The sequence below is a fragment of the Simochromis diagramma genome, unplaced genomic scaffold (assembly GCF_900408965.1).
Source record: "Simochromis diagramma unplaced genomic scaffold, fSimDia1.1 OVJJ01000205.1, whole genome shotgun sequence".
Classification (NCBI taxonomy): Eukaryota; Metazoa; Chordata; class Actinopteri; order Cichliformes; family Cichlidae; genus Simochromis; species Simochromis diagramma.
In genome coordinates, this window is record NW_024386782.1 from 17,331,280 (window position 1) to 17,353,529 (window position 22,250).

A 22,250-nucleotide genomic window follows, 5' to 3' on the forward strand; every position below is an offset into this window, starting at 1 on the left:
TTCTCAATGACTTTCCTAGAGCTTAAATGTGTGGGAAGCCCCACTGGAAAAGCAGTATAGCCAGAAGGCAAAACCTCTCATTGCCCATACCCTTTTCAAATGATACAGTACTTCTAATAAAGCAACTTTTTCACTGCTTTGATCAGACATTTCTGCAGTGCCCTCCATATGACTCCGGTAGTCACCAGCTCCCAGCCAGTTACAGTCAATGGAGCAGTCGATACAGAACTGCTATTATCTGGACAGGGGATAGAGAGGGGGTACAGGTCTCTATTGAGCTGCCGTTCACTGCTGTGCGGACTAATCCGCCAAATGGGGATGCCGATGACTGATTGACAACATCCATTGACTCTCCTGCCCACCCGCCTCTTTCTCATTTGCTTTATCTCTTTCCTGCTCCTGTTGCTTGTTCTGCTCTTTATCCTTCGCCCTCCTCCTTTATGTACTGTTATTCCTTCAGCTTTTTACTGTATAGTTATTTAAAGCTAGCTCGAAGGTGATCACTGCGATTCAGGCTTTGTGGTTGTGTTATCAGCTAGGCTTTCAAAGAACTTCTCCTCCCCCTCACATGCCCCACCAGTCATAGCAGATGGCTCCCCTGCCCCGAGCCTGGTTCTGCTGAAGGTTTCTTCCCGTTAAAAGGGAGTTTTTCCTTCCCACTGTTGCCAAGTGCTTACTCATAGGGGCCCATCTGATTGTTGGGGTTTTCTCTGTGTTATTGTAGAGTCTTTACCTTGCGATTGCCATTGTGATTTGGTGCTATATAAATGAAACTGAACTGAATTGAATTGAATAGCATTGATGCAGTTTTTCCAGACATACTGAGCGCAGAAGGCAAGCTTTTTCTACCCTTATCTCATCTTTCCTCTTCTCCTCTCTTCTATTTTCTCCCAGGCGTTGTTCTGTGAAAGACATGTCAAGCACACAGGTCGCATCAAAGGGAACACGGTGGAAATTTTAATTGTTTTCTTTATCAGGGCTGAGAATATGAGGAAAAAGAAGCTGGTGAGATCCATGGGAAAAAACATACTTCAAAGGCTGGATTGGGTGTTCAGTCAGCACTATGTGAAGTTGCCGAAGCGAGCTGACGTCGGTCAGCGGCGCGATCCATTCTGTCAGCAGATCTCACCTTATTGTTGTTAGCTAGCACTTGTGTATTGCCACGTTGAGGTGTAGCACACTTACTTCAAAAAAAAGGAGAGAAAAATGGTTCTAAAGGGGGAAATGGCAATAATAATATAACTCGCTGCACAAGGCGATGTGTGAATTCCTCTGAGAGTGAAGCTTCAAGAAAAAAAGAGCACATGAAAGAACATCCTGTCCTATCACACTTTATGTAACTCCTGTCACCCTGCCCCCAATCTCTACCCCACATCTCCCACTGCCACACTCACCTGAGTCGGAATAGAGGAAGGCTTCATCATCTCCTTTTATCTCCTCATGTCGTTCCCTTTAATCTCCTGCAGGGAATGGCTTCCTCGGCACGTTCCAAAGGGGAGCACAAGCAGAGAGTCTTCTTGACGGTCTCTTTCGGCGGGATCAAGATTTACTGTGAAAGATCAGGGGTGAGTATCACATTAGCGAATAGGCCCGGTTTGGCAGGGCTGCACTGCCAACCTCTGTGCCAGCTGCTGTACCGTGAACCTACAATGCAGGACATCCAGAGGGCAGACGGTCGTACGGCTCAGTTCACAACGGCTGCTCGGGCCGCCATCTTATAAGCCTGACTCCCACAGTTGACATATTCTTTCAGCTGCATTACCTGTAACACATCTTTCAGTGCGTTGACCATATTTCAATCTCTTCTCCAAATGTCAACAGAAATCACGAAATAGCATGATTCATACAGGACAGTTTGCCCTTTAGCCCCTAAAAGTTAAACTTGACAGCACTGGATTGTGGGCTTGCATTTGCTATACAACCCAAAGCCAAGTGGTTTACTCCAGTGCGATTAGGAGAGTGCTGCAGGACCTACTTAAGATCACTCAGGCCCTGTCTGTGTGCTAATGATAGTGCAGTGAGCAGTCTTATGGCGAAGATATGAAATGGACTGTTTCCGCCTGCATCCTGGCTTCCACCCCCACCCGGCAGACTCAGAGGCCTGCTGTTCCATTACAGGATGATCAAGGGGCTCGCTTCTCCCCCGTCCTGCGGCGTAGTGTTGGCTAGATAGGCCCACTCTGCTCATCAGCGCTAACCGATAATTAGCACTCAGTTCCACCCCTTAATGATCATTGCCGCTAATGCTAATTACACCGCCGGCTCCACCTCAGCTGTCATTAGAGCTAAACTGATAATTATGCAACAGCGCTTGTCCCATGGCTGCCAGCCCGACCACCAACAGCCTACCCCTCACCCCACCAAACAAAAAAGCCCCTCATCTTTTTGATAATATCTCTTTTCAATGTGATTGGTGGTGATAGTAGTACGTCTTTCGCCTCTAATGAAAAAGAGCATTAAGCCTCCTGCCACGACCCGCGCAGCTCACCAGCTTTTTGACATGCTCATTTGTTGCTCGGAAATCATGCCCCCTAATGCTCCTCTTTTTATTTACTGATTACTGGCAGTAAATAACACTCCACACTTAATACCCCTCTTGACTTATTTAGGTGGAAATGGGGATCGCTAGAGCACAGGCTGCGTCAGCGAGCATTTAGATGGAAATGCTTCATGTAAAGCTGATGTGATTTGCCACTGAATTGAGTGCCCGAGTCGTATTAGTTTTGTATTTTACATTAATCTGAGGCATTACCGGCGCCGACACACATGGCACCGAATATCGGCTAATATTCAAACAAACGCTCCTTCCTGGTGTCTAAGCACATATCTTCTAAGAGAGGAGGAAGCAGATGGGTGTGAAGAGCTGAGTTACTCCTATATACTTACAACCCAAAGTATAGTTTTGCAACTGCTAATATCTCTTGCTTGCTAATTTGGTGTTTTTTCGTCGAACGGCAACTCGAGTCTTGCTGATATCACAAAACAGCACAAAGCTAAAATCATGCCACTGGTTTATATCTTTAATGAATGCTAGTTCTGTAGCTACATTATCCATAAAGTTATATGCAGAGATGAGAGCACTCTTTGAAGCACACTCTGTGTTGTGTTGCATTTGGCTCAACAATATGCAAAGATGTTTTAAGTAGCTTTGACCTACTTTGTCTCCCAGCAGTTTACAGTACTGTGGTCTGTTTTTTTAAGGGAGGATTTTAAATCATACATCAGGTTTTCATTTCTGCATCTTAAAGTAGAAGAACACAAATAGGACACGTGAAACAGAAGACCTTTTTTTGTTTAGTTTTAGCTAACACTTTCAACTTTTTTTGCCATCAAGGTGCTCCTTCATCACCACTCAGTCCATGAGATCAGCTACATTGCCAAGGACACCCGGGATCATCGCGCCTTTGGCTATGTCTGTGGGAAGGAGGGCCACCACAGGTTTGTGGCCATCAAGACCGCGCAGTCTGTGAGTACTTTTCCCCACTTGACGAATATTTTAATTCTGAGTCATATTCTTTACATTATTGCCAAATGTTGAGCAGGTTTACAACATTAGGAAATTGCTGCAGCACTTAGTGCAAACATACTGTCATATAACACTTAAATAAACATAAAAATTAAAAGTGCTAAGTAGATACATGTGTATATATATATATATATATATATATATATATATATATATATATATATATATATATATATATATATATATATATATATATATATATATATATAAAAACACCCAGCACGCCCCTGCGGGCGGTTTTATCCTTCAAGCTCGGGTCCTCTACCAGAGGCCTGGGAGCTTGAGGGTCCTGCGCAGTATCTTAGCTGTTCCCAGGACTGCGCTCTTCTGGACAGAGATCTCCGATGTTATTCCCGGGATCTGCTGGAGCCACTCGCCTAGCTTGGGAGTCACCGCACCTAGTGCTCCGATTACCACGGGGACCACCATTACCTTCACCCTCCACATCCTCTCGAGCTCTTCTCTGAGCCCTTGGTATTTCTCCAGCTTCTCGTGCTCCTTCTTCCTGATATTGCTGTCATTCGGAACCGCTACATCGATCACTACGGCCGTCTTCTTCTGTTTGTCTACCACCACTATGTCCGGTTGGTTAGCCACCACCATTTTGTCCGTCTGTATCTGGAAGTCCCACAGGATCTTAGCTCGGTCATTCTCCACCACCCTTGGGGGCATCTCCCATTTTGACCTCGGGACTTCCAGGTTATACTCGGCACAGATGTTCCTGTACACTATGCCGGCCACTTGGTTATGGCGTTCCATGTATGCCTTGCCTGCTAGCATCTTGCACCCTGCTGTTATGTGCTGGATTGTCTCTGGGGCATCTTTACACAGCCTGCACCTGGGGTCTTGCCTGGTGTGATAGACCCCAGCCTCCATGGATCTTGTACTCAGAGCTTGTTTTTGTGCTGCCATGATTAGTGCCTCTGTGCTGTCTTTCAGTCCAGCTTTGTCCAGCCACTGGTAGGATTTCTGGATATCAGCCACCTCCTCTATCTGCCGGTGGTACATACCGTGCAGGGGCCTGTCCTTCCATGATGGTTCCTCGTCTCCCTCCTCTTTCTTGGGTTTCTGCTGCCTGAGGTATTCACTGAGCACTCGGTCAGTTGGGGCCATCTTCCCAATGTATTCTTGGATGTTCGTTGTCTCATCCTGGACTGCGGTGCTGACACTCACCAGTCCCCGGCCCCCTTCCTTCCGCTTAGCGTACAGCTTCAGGGTGCTGGACTTGGGGTGAAACCCTCCATGCATGGTAAGGAGCTTTCTTGTCTTTATGTCAGTGGCTTCTATCTCCTCCTTTGGCCAGCCTATTACCCCAGCAGGGTACCTGATCACGGGCAGGGCGTACGTGTTGATGGCCCGGATCTTGTTCTTACCATTCAGCTGACTCCTCAGGACTTGCCTGACCCTCTGCAGGTACTTGGTGGTTGCAGCTTTCCTAGCGGCCTCTTCATGGTTCCCATTTGCCTGCGGGATCCCCAGGTACTTGTAACTGTCCTCTATGTCTGCAATGTTGCCTTCTGGTAGTTCAATCCCCTCAGTTCTGACTACCTTCCCTCTCTTTGTTACCATCCGACTACACTTCTCCAGTCCGAACGACATTCCAATGTCATTGCTGTATAGCCTGGTAGTGTGGATCAGTGAATCGATGTCTCGTTCACTCTTGGCATACAGCTTGATGTCATCCATGTACAGGAGGTGGCTGACAACTGCTCCGTTCCGTAGTCGGTATCCGTAGCCAGTCTTGTTAATGATCTCACTGAGGGGGTTCAGGCCTATGCAGAACAGCAGTGGGGACAGAGCATCTCCTTGGTAGATCCCGCACTTGATGGCGACTTGTGCTATGGGCTTGGAGTTGGCCTCTAGTGTTGTACGCCACATCCCCATTGAGTTCCTGATGAAGGCTCTTAGGGTCCCATTGATCTTGTACAATTCTAGGCATTCCAGTATCCAGCTGTGGGGCATTGAGTCATAGGCCTTCTTATAATCAATCCAGGCAGTGCACAGGTTGGTCAGTCTGGTCTTGCAGTCTCGGCTGACTGTTCTGTCTACCAGTAGCTGGTGTTTTGCGCCTCTGGTATTCTTGATATATATATATCTATATATAGATATATAGAGAGATAGATAGATAGAGAGAGAGAGAGAGAGAGAGAGAGAGAGAGAGAGAGAGAAAGGTGATACTTTGATTATATACCATCTATTGCTAACCTTTTCTTAATTCAGTCCTTCACCATCATATTCCAATTCTCTCATCCAGGCGGAGCCTCTCATCATTGACCTGCGTGACCTCTTCACACTCATCTACGATATAAAACAGCGGGAGGAGATGGAGAAGAAGGCCCAGAAGGACAAACAGTGTGAGCAGGCAGTGTACCAGGTAGGATTTCCTGCGTGAAGTCTTTGCATTTTCTTTTTTTGTTGTTTTACACTCAGTTTCATTTCTAATTCGGAGGTGAGATCACACGTTATAACTCCGCCTGCAATTCATTCACACAACAAATATCTTAACACGTTGTAGCTTCCTTTAAAGTGCGACGCTGTTTTGTGTGTTTGTCTGGACCATTGATTTCTGTTCTGAATATCTGACTACAATGGAAAAGCAACAGGTTTTGCTGGTTTGATTTTATCATTATTATTATTATTATTACTGTCACTTCTAGGAAATATGTGTTGTTTTGTCTATGATGTGCCAAATTACTGTTTGATTAAAAAGCAACGTGCTGTCAGTCTATAATTGTGCCTGCTTGCAGGAAATGTCACGCTGCGATGAGTGTATTTTTTTGTTGTTGTTGCTGGTGGTGATGGGTTTTTTTTTTATCATCTTCTCTCAATTTATTCTCTAATGAGACTGAAAAACAAAATGTGTCATCTGCCTTCTGTTCCGCACACACAGACTATCCTGGAAGATGAAGTGGATGATCCAGTTTACCAGGTAGGTCCGTAGGCACTCAGAGCGGGAGCTAAACACTGCTGACTTTGATGCTTTCTAGCTGTTTTCACTTTTTAAGCTTGGAATAAATATATAAACAAATAATCCTTAATTTATATCAGCCACTGACATGCTTGAATTAATGATTCATAAATATTGCACCATTCCAGTAATACACAGTAGACCATCTAGTGGACAGTTTTGTTCAACCATTCAACACCCATTTGCCAGTGCAGTGTTGTAAAACCATATTTTTTCAGTTGATCTGTGTCAATGTTCTGATTTCTTCCAAAGACATGCCCCCCTCCCCTTGACTGGTTGTTATTCCCGTCCCTTTTGCCCTGTGCATTTATTTGGCTCAACATTTTTTTCTCTGTGTTTGCTCACACTGAATACAGACAACACTAACTCTTACTCTGAATGCTATGTTCAGTGATACGTCCAACCACCTCCCAGTTCACCTCTGTTCTTTGCTCTTCAAGTATGTTTTCACGTATGATCATTCCATTTGCAGCTTTCAATTTATGTTGATGTTGGTTGACAAAACTCCAGCCTGCTCCCAGAAGGAACTGTTTGACATCTGGGGAAACATGCTTAATTGATTTCTTGCGAAGAGTTAGATAAGTGGACCAGTGCAACTCTCATGTCTGTATCACAGACAGTGTAAAAGCTAGACTTAGCAAACATGACTTCATTCATTGGTTCCTAAAGTCTTAGGATCAGTTTTACGAATGCGTTGTGCCAGCACAAATTGGGTTTAGGCGTAAAAACAAAAGGTACTGTTGGCATTTACAAAGACATCACAGTGACAAGATTGCGTGCAAGAGGTGGGAACTATGCTTGTTGCACATGTAGTTCTCAAGATGCAAAATATAGGGACACAAATATTTAAATCAAGTGCACAAAATGATGTATTAATGTTTGTGACATGCAAATTATTGCTAAGTGCCAAAAAAAGCACATCTTATTTTTGTGCTTGATATTGAAATCAACTAACTGGGTTTAGATCAACTAACTTTTGTAAATCACCCGAACAACTAAGCACACCTATAAATGCTATTTGGGCATTGCGCTCATGAGCTACTTTAACCCATTTAGTTAATCTGGCCCTTAGTTTTGAAGCCTCGAGGTTGGTGTTCTCACCGTCACGATATTGGTTTAAAAAAAACCCACTAACAACCATATGACCAGAGAGGCAGGTCTCATTGTGAACCTGCTCGCTCACGGGCTAAAAAAACTTGTAAGTCATTGGCCAATAAAAACAATACTGATAGTCCTCCATTCTGAAACATAGTATAACCAATATGACCTGAAATGAGCGACTCAGCCCATAATGTCATCAGGAAAGACTTTGCCGGCGCATAACAGCTAATGACTTAACTTGTTGGCCATTTTGGTCACACTGTAGGGTTACTGTTTACAAGGGGAAAACCTGCTAGCTGGGGTTTGATGTTGCTTTTGTTGAAGTTGCTTTTTCTCTCACGACCAATGGTTTCATGTCCTGTAGGTTCAACATCACTTTTGAGCATTGTGGGCTTGAAATCACACATGAAGCCAATATAGGCTCTGTAGTCTTTTTGCAACCACAGCCATCTGGTGGCCTTCTGATAGAATGTGGCTTTGAGCACTTCCACTGGCTTCTCAGATTCAGAGGATACATCCATGTGTTACCCTGCCTATGATCTGAAAACAGTACCCAAACATGGAACTACAAGCCAGTTAGCTTAGCATAAAGAACTAATAGCTAGCCTAACAACCTGGCTGGGTCTAAAGAAAAGAAATTAAGCTTACTAGCACCTCTTAAGCTCCCTTTTAAAAAGTAAATTTTGTGTTTTTAGTCCCTTTGGAAAAATCAAAGGGTAAAAATGAAATTTTTGCTAATTTTTCCTCTTCGCTAACTGTGCTAACTTTCTTGAGGTGCTGTCAACCAAAAAAACATCCTAGATTTTTTTTTTTATAATTCAGTAATTGATATAATACATACTATATAACTTATATCATTAATTAATGTGCTTGTTGCCTGGCTAGCTCTTTTCTGGTCTATATGATAAGCTAATTAGCTGGCTTCAGCTAAGTATTTACAATTGCCAGTGTTATAAAGTTGCAGTTCTCTCATCTTACTCTACACGCAAGATGACTAAGCACATGTCCCAAGATGTGAAACACTTCTTAAACGTTAAAGGAATTAATGACAGATTTTAAGACTTCATTAAAGGATATTCAGACCAGTAGGTCTGTTTTCTCTGGAAGAGGTGGAGCATTTCTGAGGTTGAAGTAAGACCTCAAGCTAAAACCTCTACACTGCCTTGAACTATTGCCTGACCTGTTATACTTGTGCTCTTTCCTCTTCACACCTCACTCTTTTTTTCTCCCTCCTTTCATCTTCCCCATTCCTTTTTCCCATGCCCTATTTTTATACACTTCATATTCCTATCTCATTTCATTTCCCACTTGACGCCATCCTCACTCCTGTGTGCTTTCATGTATTCTTGTCATGTTTCACTACCTCTGTCTTTCTGTTTTATATACCAATCTGTCTCTCTCTGCTCTCTCTCTTCCATCTCATTATTCTCTGCACCTATACGCCTTGCCCACTACTTCTGTTCTTTAGTACATAGTGTTTGAGGCTGGACACGAACCCCTCCGTGGCCCCCAGTCAGAGGAGAGCGTTTATCAGGTACAAAGACAAACATTGCCCCCCATTCTTCTTCCCTTTTCATACCCTGTGATAGATAATACAAACAGTACTAATATTATAACTTCGTAGCACATCTTAAAGAATTAAAAACATGCCAAACTTTCATAAGTACATCAAGCTAATGTTCCTGACGAGGAAATTCTGTAGTAAAAATTTCATGCAAACAAAAAAAAAAACGTTCATGCTGAATATCATTACACGATGAGCACCAGCAGATCATATTAAAGATGGTTACCTTGCAAACAATGATATCTACTAAATGGTAAAGGCTAACGCTGAAAAGTGTCATAAAGATGATGAATAATGTTGAAAATCTCGAGGGCTGTAACTTTAAAGATGCTGGCATTGAAAAGGCATCAACTTTAAGTTAAAAAAAATGATGTCAGAGTCAAGGTCAGTTGTTTAGTCTGAATAGTTCACCCACAGCCTGTATAACATTCTGCTTTTATATATCCAATACGATGACCTTTTGGTTTTAGACCATTTGAAGCTCCAACTAGGACTCCAGGGAGCTGGCGTATGGTTTAATCCAATTCCCCAGCCCCCCTTCTCTTTCGCCCTCTCTTCTCTTCCTCCTCCTCTTTTTGCCTCTCTGTATCTTGCCTTCTTCTGAAGATGAAAGATGCAGAGAGAGTGAGAGATTAATCACTTGCCATGCCATTTGATCTCAGAGTGAAACAAGATCAATAGACTCGGGGAAAAAACGTAACCAAAAGTTAACCAGTCGAAGGAGCGTGGAGGAGTGGGGGGTGTGACAGATGAGTTTAAGAGCAACAGATAGTTTGGATAATTGTGAACGAAATAAACAGAACAGGCCAGAGCTCAGGAGGTTTTTTTCTTTATATATAGCCAGATAAACTAGTTGAGATGTGCTGTTGCTGATTAACAAATACTCACGAGCCCAGCACACACCTTTCTCAGGCACTGTTTGCAATCGATATTGATTTAAGTAGAATTGATTTGGTGCCGCAACTTTAAAATCTGCATAATCCTATTGCGCTAAACGATGAAAACGCATCTAAATAAATGGCCCAGATAGAAATTGATTCAGACATGTTTCAGCTCTTGTAAGTTCTTGTTCTTAAATACTCAGCCAAGAAAAAAAAAGGTGTTGAATGTGACTTACGTTTGACTCGACCTCCAATCCAATGCAGGTCCCAACCAGTCAGCAGAAGGAAGGGATCTATGATGTCCCAAAACGCCATTTCATGACTGTAGGTGTTTTGTTTTTTTCGAATTATTATTTACTTTTCCTATTTTTCTACTTGCAAACCTCTCTTTAAGATGCTCTTGAAGGAAGTGCCTTAAGCCACCATCCATTTCTAGTAATTTAATCTGCTGTTATCTAATGGTTTCAGTTATGAATTACAGCCGACAGGCTTTTAAAAACAAACTTCTCGAGACAAGGACAAGTCACACAGGGGTGTATGTGTGTGTCTGCGTCTGTTTTTTTTCTGTGACAACAAAGCTACTGATCATGATAAGCATGCTTAAAGAATCGAAACTAATTGATTTGTCAACCAAAAGCATGCATGTCAGCAATTTCACACAACGTTAGAGGACGGGTCTCTTAGCCAAAATCTGAATCTTTGCACAATCTGATTCATGTCAAGACAAAGAGTCTGTTTGCTGGTCCCAACTGACTGGTGCAGGGGGCTGATTAGATAAACAAAGGAGTGGCTGCTTCATCTTCCTCAGAGGTCGAGGACGAGAGGTTTGTAGGTGGGGGTGGGTGTCGGGTTGAGCTGCATGAGGTGTAGTCGCAGTTACATACTATCCAAGGCCGCCAAACACTCATAAAAGCTTTACTTTAACAAATAGCATCTGACCAGAGAACAGCATAAAAAGAAATGCACTTTTGACCCCCATCCCCCTGCCATGTCATCTAACTGAAAATATATTTCATCTCATCTTGCTAGGCTTTATGAGTTCTTCACCGCCATGCAGTGACTACGCTGTTACATCTCTCAAGTCGCTTGTAAAGGATAAAAAACATTTATTCAAACCAATTTTGTCAAGCATTAACCCAGTAAGAACCTCCATGTAACCTCTGAAAACAGCTGCGGCAAAGTGCTCTTCTTCTCCTCCTTCTCCTCGCTGTTTCTGTGCTTGTTGCTCAGCCTATCAGACAGATAAACTGTCCCAGCCCCTGTTGCTATCTCACCTGAACAGCCCATGCCAGTATATTAAGTAGCAGCGCTTCCATATCTCTAAGTGTTACTGCTTGTCTGTTCATTCAGTTGGAGCTTTCTGAGAGCCTCGAGCTCCCCTGATGTGTGTCGGTGCCGGCGGGCAGAGATCTCTGTGTACAGTGTTTACCTCGCTCCAAATTCTGACTCATTCTGTCCCCCTCGATGGTTTCGAAATGCAGTTACAATCGGTTATGTCCCAGCTTATCGGAGGAGGACATAAACGCCCTGTCCGCAGCAACGTGGATTGCTGTGATTCCTCCCCCTTTTCCTTTCTTTAGTTTGACCACGTTGTGTTTGTGTGTTTGTCTGTTTCTTTTACAGCATGTAAATCCTGTGTGTTTTTGTGAATCATTGTCTGCTTGTGCATGGCCCCCCCTCCCCTCAGAGACATTTCACGCAACCTAGCCATCTCATAGTCTCTCCCATAGCTAGGTCTCCTCTCCTTTAAGTAGTGTGAGTGGAGGACAGAGGGGACTAGAGCAGGGGTCACATCTGCCTATAGGGTGAGGTGGCCTCATTGCCTCGGTCGGGTGGTTCCAGGAGCTTCTTCCTTCATTCATTTGATGATATAAACACAGTCCCCCCGTGTATGTGCTCACAGAGGGAAATCAGCATGATAAAGCAGCCCGAGCTCTCATGGGAGGGGTGGGAGTGGGGGGGCTCTTGATTGGCGCACATAAGAATATCTAATCAGAGTCTGCTTTACAGGGCTGAATAGCCTTTTACCCACTCAATTATAGCGAGCTACGAAAGATTCATTTTAGATCCATTTTCTGATAATGAATCGAGGGGACAGTTGTTTCTTGCCATCCGCGGCACAAACTGCCTTTGTGAGTAACATTCACTTCCCCGCACCTACCCACCCATGCAACCACCGTACCCTATCCGGAGATGAATTTAAGGCTTCATGGTTGTGCAAGTCTCATTTGCGTGATGTATCACTGGCCTTTGTCTTTCTCTCTCCCTCATTCCTCGGTTCGACTGACAGAATATCAACCACTTTGATCTTTTCGGCGACATGTCAACTCCTCCTTCGGTGAGTACTATAACACAAACCCTCTTTTTTTTTTTTTAGTTCCAACATGTAATGTCATTTTATTTCATTAGGTTATTTACTGATCTAAATGACCTGAATATGTGGCAGACACTGCAGCCAAAGATATTGTGACTTTTAGGTGACTTTGATAGCACGGTGACATCTGTGCGTGTGTGTGTATGCATTTCCTCCCAGATGCCCCCATCACCTGCCAACACACTGGACCCTAGCAGGAGCAGCCGCCAGCAGCAACACACTCCTGCTGAGCTGTACGCCCCCTTCAGCCCCACCTCTGTGCCATCAGGTATCCATACCCAGGCTGAAACGCTTCATCGTTTTCCACAATGCGAGAAAAAAATAAAGAACACCGGTGGCGACGTGGCTCTTTGATGTTCATGAAAAATCTTGCCAAGATTTAGCAGTGAGCGAATTTAAGGACCGCACACAGAGATGCCGTTTAATTAGGCTGTAAACCTGTGGCGAGATACAGCAAAGTGGTGTTACTTGAAGGACCACTACAGTGATTTTGCATACTTTACTGAAACAACTAGCATTGTAAAAAACTGAAGAAAAAAAAAGATATATCATTTAAACAGCAGCTCGCTGAAGAGCAACATCCTTTTAGATGCAAGAAACAACAACCTTCACAATCATTCTTTTCACAGTGTGTCTGTCTAAGATAACAGCGCTTATAATATGAAGTCAGCAGGCCTCATGCAGGAACATTGTTGTAGTTCTTATTTATACTACATGTGCAGCACTGGTTTCCAACTGGATTGTACATTGATTGTACCTCTGTATGTTCCCTAATATACATTTATAGCCAGCCATCTGTCCGATTTTGACTTGGTTTCATTCACAGTAAGATTTAAAGAGTAAGAAGGACAAATGAAATTTAAGTCATTCTGATGACTTGGAGCACTACAGCAGCAAACCATTTTCAAACAAGTTTGTGACTGTACTATCACAAATAATAGCATAAATGTGACAAAAATATGATTTGGAAACATTATAGTGTCAAAATGAGGTCGACAAGAAAAGTCCCTGTGAATCTAAGACTGTAAAAAGAATGATCTCCTCAAGTGCATCTCTTTTGCTCTTATGTTCAGAGTTAAATAGCTCATTTTTAAAGATTGGAAGTATTTATAGATTAGTATCTGTCATTTTAATAATGTGCACTGAATTGGTAACCACGGAGACCTTTAATCGTTTCCTTTTCTTTTCTCTGTCACTCTTGTTCCTGTTTCAGGTTATATGACCATGGGCCCTGTGCAGGCAGCACAGTGGGCTCAGCAGCCATTTCCTGCCCAGGCTCAGACTCTGGCCTTCCCTGTGCAGGCACCTCTGCAGGTGGCTCAGGTCCTCCCCAGTGGTCAGCCGGTCATCTGGAGCCAGGCCAACATTTTCCCTGCTACACAGCAGCAGTGGGCAGCTATGGCAGCCTACATGCCGGCCCAGACAGTGGGCGTGGGGGGCCACGCCATCCCGGCCGCCATGCTCCAGGGCTTAGTACCCATAACCACAATGTGCCCCCAGGCCTGCGACCTATCAGCCCCATCCTCAGCCATCACCAGCCCCCAGCATACGGCCGACCCCACCCTGCTCCAAAAGCAGCTCAGCCTGGGTAAAGAAGGCCTTGACTCAGATGCAGGTGAGGGTCCTTCTACATCGGGAGCAGCTGTATCAGTAGAACCTGGTGCTGTATCAGCAGGGGTGAGCAGGTGCGGCACCCCAGGCCTCATGAGCGTACCGGACACACTGGTCTGCAGTCAGCTCCTGCCACCTCCAGCTGCTACGACCCAGGAAGAAGAAGGGAGCTGTAGCGACCTTGATCTCTCTAGGATGACTCTGAGCCCAGGTACATCGACTTCACCGTCTACTGAGTCTCGTAAGTGTTTTATATTATTTACCTTCTACATAATTACTCAAACCGGCATCTGTGCCACTTTATATGACTAGCTCAATGCATTTTTTTCATCTTCTCGATCCCCTTTTGAAAAAGGTCAACACTTTGGACAACAGTGGGCTTACAAATGTTTGATTTAGTTCTGTGCAGATATTCCTCCATAGAGAATAGAAGTATTTTCTAAATTACTTATATTATTGTAACAATTATATGTACTACCTTAAAATAAGTTACATGCATATATGTTATATGCATATAGTTTTAATACATGTAATTTTTAAAAAAAACTGGCTGCAACGACTTGGCTAACATTAGCTAAGAACTTGTCAATCGCAAGTCATTAATCAATGAAAATACCACATATAATTGTACATTTTGTAACATAGTATGACCAAAATTTACAAAACACTTGTACATGTTTTATATTCACTGTGGTACAAATCAACACCCAGGTTAATTAGCAATTAGCTACTTAATTAGCTAATTAATTAGCAATTAGCAACTGGGCTAATGAACAAATGTTAGCACACTAACATTGCTGTACACCTGCTAAAAATCAAAAAGCTAATATATTAGCATGCAGACATTAGCATTCACCTCAGTTTTATATAGCCTACATAATGTCACAAAACTACTAGCATGTCTGTACATTTTGCCTTGTGTCTTTACAGCTTTAACCGAAAAACTCTGTTAACCTTAAGAAAATGAAGAGAGTTGTCCTTAGTTTTATAGAATGTCAAGTACATTAGATAAAAAGGATAGGTGATGACAAGCAATAAAGGTCATAGTTTTAAACTTACTGCTTCCCTATAAGCACATCCATGCTACCAGCCACGATGCCAGAATACTGACAGAGCAGATTAGCACAAAATCCATCTATAAGTCCTTTTACTGTGTTCTGTGAATATTTTTCTTTCATCTTTATGATTATGTTCTTTTCCTTAGCATCCACTCCAGCCCCACAGCAGAGCTCATCTTCAGACTGCCCCCCTTCCCAAGGCAGTGACCCACCCACAGATCACTCCCCTGTTGACCCTGAGGGCAACTCCAGCAACGCTAAGGAGGAACAATCGGTGAGGACGGCCCCTCTGGGGGTCATGTCAGTCATTTAGATTCATAGATTTTTCATAGAACAGCTGACTAGCATGATGCTACAATCCATTACTGCCACATGGGTGACCTATTCTCAATTATGTAACATGTAATTACGCAGATTAGAATGTCGTGATTATTATGGCCAAATTCGATGGGAGTTTAACCTTTTTTCTAGAAAAATGTCAAGTCAATTAAACACGAAAGGTCAAAAATGATTTAAGTGCTTTGATTAGATCATGTATAATAAGGCAAAATTTCAAGGTAATTAAACTCGATGTCACTTTCCTAAATGTTTTCCTGTTTTTCGGGGGAAATGCAGGAGGTTTAACAAGCTGAGGATCGCCTGATCTTGACAAACACGTCACGCCTAAAGGAGAAATTTTATTGTGTTTTCTCTCTCAGGGCTCTGCCGTTGTGCCCAGTGAAGCTGCTGATCCTCCACAGGATCAGACATGTCCACAGGAAGACAGCTAGAGAACATCAGACAGTGAGTTGGTATTTCATGGTTTCCTTCTTTCTCTGATTTTCTCAGTTAAATATCAGCTGTCTTCACATTGTTGCATTTGGGTCCTCTCCCCCAGCTCCTCTCATCCTGCTCTTCCCTCTCTCTGTCTCTTTTTATTATCCCTGTATTTTCACCTGTCAGTATATCTCCTTTTTCCGTGTGAATGAGTGGCCAGTTGAGAAAGGGCCTTGGTTTAAATTCTGTTTCTGTCCTCCAGCTCTCTGCTTCGTCCCAGAAATAAGGAAGGCACAATGTTGCCACCTTGTGACGAAAGTTGTAACAGCACTAGTGCCGCTAAGTGATTTTGAAATTATTGCTGTTTGTCTTTTAGGGTGATGGAAGCTCTAAAGGCCGAAACATGAGCTCACGAGAAAAAGAAGAAAAGAGAGATGAGCGACTGTGAGCAGCAGCATCTCACAGCCTGAAACACAGACTGCTGTTTTTTTTTTTCAACCTTTAAAGGATATTTTGGCAGTTATGTAATAGCTGGCTATCCTAGGATCTGCTTTCCTCCAGAGGCCGCTTACTGTACTGTACTCCAGACTTTGGCTTCATCGTCCAATCAATTGACCTTTCAACCAGGAAGTGACCTTTTATCTTTGACCGAAACTGACAACAGGAGGTGATTGCGTCCTCCTGTTCTGGATTAATGAGTTTATATCTGCAATGATGTAAAAGACAAAAGAAAAAAAAACAACATGGTTACACTGATGATGCAAATTATTTTTTGGAAAAGAGAGAGGAGCAGCGTCCTACTGGATGCGGTTGACCTTCAAGTTCGTCAGCTGCCACCAGCAAACACTGTGCACAGCAGGAAGATTTGCCAAATGTTCTCATAGCGTCGCTCCACCGACTCAGCCATTTGCATGAACAGACCTAACGTGGGTTCAGCGGACTCGGCTGTGAGCAGAGCTGATCTCCGCAGCTTCCTTCTAGGCCTGCAACAAATTTTTTAAAAAAGAAAGGTTATTTCATTTTTGTTTTATTTTATAAGCTGTGAATGCTCGGTTGATGACGCTGAGTCACTGCAGATATCCACATGACTCTGAGGCATCAGCATGGAAATCAAGATTTGCCAAACATCTATTTTGTAAATAAGAATCTTCCCAGTCCCCCACACCCGAGCCTCTGTGCCATAAGATAGCTCTCTGCCTCTTGGATGCCAACTACCTGTGTTTCTCTCAAACAATGCCCTACCAGCACCTCCTTCTTCTTTTTTTTCTTTTTTTTTTTGACATCTGGACATTTGTTTCGCCTTTTTCTTTTCTTTTTTTAAATTTCAAAAACTGTCTTCTGTTCAGTTAGTGAGAAATGAACTGTGAATCTGTGTTACATTGTCATTAAAAAGAAAATTTAAAAAAAACTACTAGACCCAGTTTTTGCTCATTTTAAACTTGAAAAATGACACGAGCGACGGGGCCGAAACGACAACCGCTTTTTCGTTTTTGTTGTAGTGATAGGACGCTTTGCTTTTTAGATATTTGACATTTCCAACTGAGGTCACGTTGTTTACACTTTGCCTGTCATCTAACCGTATCTCTGGTTTAATAGGCGAGCAGAATCAACTCATCCTGCACTGACGTGGCTCGATCACGCCAAGCTCGGAGACGGTCGATAGCGTTTCGATGCCTTATCGCGTTTCTTTTTATCGTCTTTTATCGTTTTCTTTTTCATTTGTCGGTGTATACAGTAAGCAGGTCATTGTTGTGACAAAGCACTTAGGCATACTGTAGGTCTGCTCCACTGAAGTAAGACGGTTGAAAAGACAGGCAACTTTATATAATATGAACAATAGAGATATCACTATTAACTGCTAGACTTACAAAAACAAATGGTAACTGTACCCCTGCTTGTGTAAGAAAAATGAGAAATAGTCCCAAAATATTTTGTAAATTTTATTTATGGAATTAAGAATTGTCATGAAAAAGGAAAAAAAAAGGACTTTTGTACGTCTATGACTTCCCCCATACACTGTACCCATGCCACTGTTCAGTCACAAATAAAATACCATGTGATTCCCACCTTTGCCTTTGCTGGGTTTTTTTTTTAGTGTGTGTGTATGTGTATGAAAAATTACATCTCCAGATTTTTACAGATTCATCCATATTTAAGCAAGTATTTTAGAGGGGAAAACCTTTTGCTGAATCTGCAAAAAAACTCATTATCTGGTTTTCGAAAAGTGGTGACTGTTATAGTGACAAATCAAAAAATTGCTATTGTGCAGTTTGGTGTATCCGAGTTTTTTCTCCTTGTTTCCCTTCGTTAATAACGGCTTCCTGATAGCCACCCTCCCACTGAGGCCATTTCTAATTAAAATTCAATGAACAGTGAATAGATCAGCTGAAGATTCAGATGCGTCTGTCAGGACATGTGTTGGGTCTTTCCGGGATTTTTCCCCCAGCATGACTTTCAGATACTGTTCGTCACTTTCTTCTGTCTTCTATTTGTCCAGTTTCCTCAGATGTTTGAATGACACACTGCACACCATGCTAAGCTAAGATGTGCCATTTTTTGCTGCTCCTTATTGGTGCAAAAGTATGTCTGTAAAACTGTACTTTGGCATTTTTCATAGATGCAACTAAAGAAATGGGAACAAAATATCATTTTGAAATATCCATAGGTCAGTCTTAAGTGGTTTAACAACAACGACAACAAAGCCACTCGTGTGAAAATGATCAGGTACATAGACAGGACTGGAAATAAGTGGAAAAGTAACCAATGTAAGAAAATGTCTAAAGACACAATTTAATTTGCTAGGTTTTGTTATTCTAGCCCAGTTTGAATGAGTAATAGGTCAGTGTTAGTGGCTCAACAAACAAACAGAAAACATTCCTGGAAAAATGGCCAGAAACATGGACTGGACTGAAAATGAGGAGAAAGAAGAACCTTGAAAGACCTTTGGAAAGCCTGGAGAACTATCGCTCAAGACCACTTTAAAACTTTACAACAAAGTCTGGCTCCTTCAAAACAAAATAGAAAGAAATTAGGGGTGGCTCAAGACTTTTGCACAGGAGTGTATATACTTTACTACTGTACTTAAATGTCTGCATATGACTTAGCTTCTACCATTACTATCTTTACAAAGCAGAAGCCTAAATTTTGAATGTATAACATGACAAAGCAGCCATTGCACACTCAGTGTGAGTAATGGCAGTTTCTTTACTTTCATTGCTTTACAGACAGCTGACTCCTGTGGTTGTGTCATTCTGTGAAATCCCGCAAACCAGTCAAGATAAATAAAGCTTAAAGGTCACACGTAGGGAAACATGATTCAAATGACTTTGATGGAATTTTCTTCATTACAAACTCTTGATATTTCACCACTGGCATATTTTAATGGAAATACTTTATAGGCATCCAGATTCATTGATTCCTACAGATTATACAGACTAAGGTTTATGAAAACTAAAAATACATCCATATAATTTGGGCTGACCAAACCTGCAAGCTCTGCAAATTCTATAATGTTTAAGTAAACTTGAGGTATGTGTCCCAGCCACACAGACAACACCATAACACTGGCTTTGTGGCCCTGAATGCCTGCAGTATTCTGACTCCAGCTCCACGTCTGACTTTAATGGCAGCAGTTCATATACAGTCCATTATTGATCAGGCTTTGTTTACATAGAGAGCAGAGTGTCTTCTCCTCATTCACAGTCAGTCACAACACACAAACATGCTTTCTGTGGTGATACAGAGCAGTGCAATCAATTTGCACAGTTGTCTACTCCACGTTACTTTGAGTTTGGTGCTGCTAAGGTAGGAGATTTTTTTTTTTTTTAACTGCAATGAATTGATAAGCTTATTTTTCATTTGCTGAGTAGGTTCCACAGGAATTCATTGTTGTAACTATTTATCTGTCAAAGACCAGCTGACAAACTAGGAAGTTTAGAAGCACCTCATTTGACACTTAAATCTGTGTTCCTTTCACCAGCTATTATATTTTGATCAGATGCTTTTGAAAAAAACACATGACCTTTGCTCCCAGTGCCGCGTTGCTCTATTTGTTTTGATGTGGGTTTTTAATCTGCATGTAACAGTAACGTTGCAGTGGCCACAGGAAGCAATGAAGACCCTAGCAGTCGTCAAGCCCGGTCAGTGGGTGACCCAGTGGTAATTCACCCAGTGGATTGCATTTTGTCAGAGTGGAGCGCATGGTCACGTTGTGACGTCTGTCAAAAGAAGAAAGTAAGTATAATGGCTATGAGATGTTAGTTAAATCAACAAGAACATACGGTGAAATCTGCAGAAATATGACTGGATCTCATCAGACAATCTGATTCATGCAGCTGTGCATAAGCAAAGCGTGTGCTGCCTCACAGAGCAGCTGACCAGTGGACAAATACAAGCAGAACTTTAGTCTGAATGCAATGCTTTAATAAAAAATTAGAAAAAAATACAGTCATTGTTAGTCCAAGAATGTGGAACAGCCTGTGATTCAGCCTCATGTGAATTTACCCCCAACAGTGGTTGGTCATTGGTTATACTGTAGACTGCTTTAGAGATAGGGCAAACAAAAAGAGGTATTAAAGACTATTTAAAAGAATTTGTTTGAAAGTAGATGAGCAGAGCGTACTATTCTCAAGTCTGAACCATGAAGCTTCAGGCAGCAGTCGGCGAATAGTAGATCATCTACAGTGGAAACGGCTTGCCTGGTTTAGTCCAAATGTAGAATTTGCCTAGAAGACCTATATATTTTAAAAATAAATCTGCTAAATTATGCTAAATATAAAAATGCTAAATTAGCCTGCGAGCTAACTTAGCATTGTTTCCATGGGAATTTTTGGCAAAAGGCAAATAAAATATGTTTCCTAAAATATCAAAAGTTGAAACAAAATCTTTCATCTCAAACTCAGAAATCAAGCAATACTATTTTTAGTTGAACTAACCCACAGAATTACTAGCCAGATAAACTTCTTAAATCAAATGTTACATTTCCACAGATTAGCTTAATTTAGCGTAGTTTAGACTGGATGAATCATTCCTATGGGGCTAGGATTGAGAGCTAAATCTGGAGCATTCTACATTTTGACACTTGTGACCTGTTTTTGTGAAAGCTGAGAGCTCAGTGTCTTGTGAAGGACTCAGCTGATATACTTCAGTGCTCTATTTTATCCACTTTACAAGTAAAGGGATTAATAACCTTGACATGACAAAGTGGAAAGAGCCTGCTAATGTGATTTCAGCTGATAGATCCCCGGGAGCAGTTTTCAGGCCACCGTTATTGGATACTGGCAAAATCTCTTGTGTTTCTGTGACCCGCAACATCACAGTATCGCTATGCCAAAGTGGAGCAGCCTTCTCAGTTTGGAGGGGAACAGTGCAATTCCCATGCCAGGGAGGAGGAGGCCTGTAAGGTTCCAGCCCGCTACACTTGTGACAGTGTTCCTCTCTGTGAGGGCTTCCTCTGCACCCAAACAGGTAACTCCAACACTAGTCGGAATAGAAATCACACAGCAGTAGTTTTTCAGTGTTTAAGAATTCACATTGCATGGACGTTACTGTTATGTGTTTGATATAATCAAGTCTTCTTTCCAGTCAGAAAATTTCAAATTATCTAGCAATTTAATTTTTACTGGGTTCAGCCACTATATAATCGTAAATTATCTATTTTTAAACAAAGTTTTTGACTGTCCAACCTAGATACAACTTAAATTTTACTGATTGAGCTATTTTCTGAGTGACTAGAAAAACGAGATTGCAGCACAAATGAACATCCTCCAAAGGGTGACAGGGGGTCAGCAGGGTCTTGAAATAGAGCGGCTAGTCCTCCACGATGCAAGGAGCCAGTTGAGGTGGTTGAGACATCTGACCAGGATGCCTCCTTAGTGCCTCCTAGGTGAGGTGATCAGGGAAGAGGCCACAGGGAAGACCCAGGATTCACTGGAGAGATTACATTTTGGGATAAGTTGTGACTTTCTGGAGTCAAGATTCTTTATTTGGAGCAGAGTCCAACTTGCTTTATTCCCTAAGCTTAGCAAACTGATGACCACCACTTGACAAAGAGACATGTTGAGAATCAAATCAACTCTTCATCTAATTCTTATCTAACTCTTCACTTGAAAGTAAAGATCCACTTTTGAAACACATTTTTTTGATTTTATATGACAGATAATTTTGCAAAATGGATCCAATTCTGCAAACATACTTATTCTGCACACTGCCTGTCTGGAAAGAAGTCATGGTTTAACACCATATATTCCTCTACTCTGTCAGGTCGCTGTATTCCCAGAACTCTGCAGTGTAATGGGGAGGATGACTGTGGGGACATGTCAGATGAAAATGGCTGCAGGAAGGTTCCCAAGCCCTGCAGGCAGGAGGCTGAGGAGTACTGGGGAATCGAAAACCTTGCCAAAGGGTGAGCTA

General features: G+C 42.3%; 1 protein-coding gene across 1 annotated transcript in view; it reads left to right on the plus strand.

Annotated features, from left to right (window-relative positions):
* The window catches only part of LOC120722876 (complement component C8 beta chain-like), a 61,437-nt gene that overhangs the window by 35,007 nt on the left and 4,180 nt on the right, over nt 1-22,250 (plus strand). The window contains exons 4-17 of the mRNA XM_040014023.1: nt 1,467-1,565; nt 3,335-3,466; nt 5,781-5,900; nt 6,417-6,455; nt 9,064-9,129; nt 10,305-10,364; nt 12,331-12,378; nt 12,574-12,682; nt 13,628-14,266; nt 15,230-15,357; nt 19,513-19,643; nt 19,925-20,072; nt 21,158-21,305; nt 22,101-22,242. Of these exons, the coding sequence (XP_039869957.1) occupies nt 1,467-1,565; nt 3,335-3,466; nt 5,781-5,900; nt 6,417-6,455; nt 9,064-9,129; nt 10,305-10,364; nt 12,331-12,378; nt 12,574-12,682; nt 13,628-14,266; nt 15,230-15,357; nt 19,513-19,643; nt 19,925-20,072; nt 21,158-21,305; nt 22,101-22,242 (2,009 nt within the window). The remainder of the gene's footprint in view (nt 1-1,466; nt 1,566-3,334; nt 3,467-5,780; nt 5,901-6,416; nt 6,456-9,063; nt 9,130-10,304; nt 10,365-12,330; nt 12,379-12,573; nt 12,683-13,627; nt 14,267-15,229; nt 15,358-19,512; nt 19,644-19,924; nt 20,073-21,157; nt 21,306-22,100; nt 22,243-22,250) is intronic.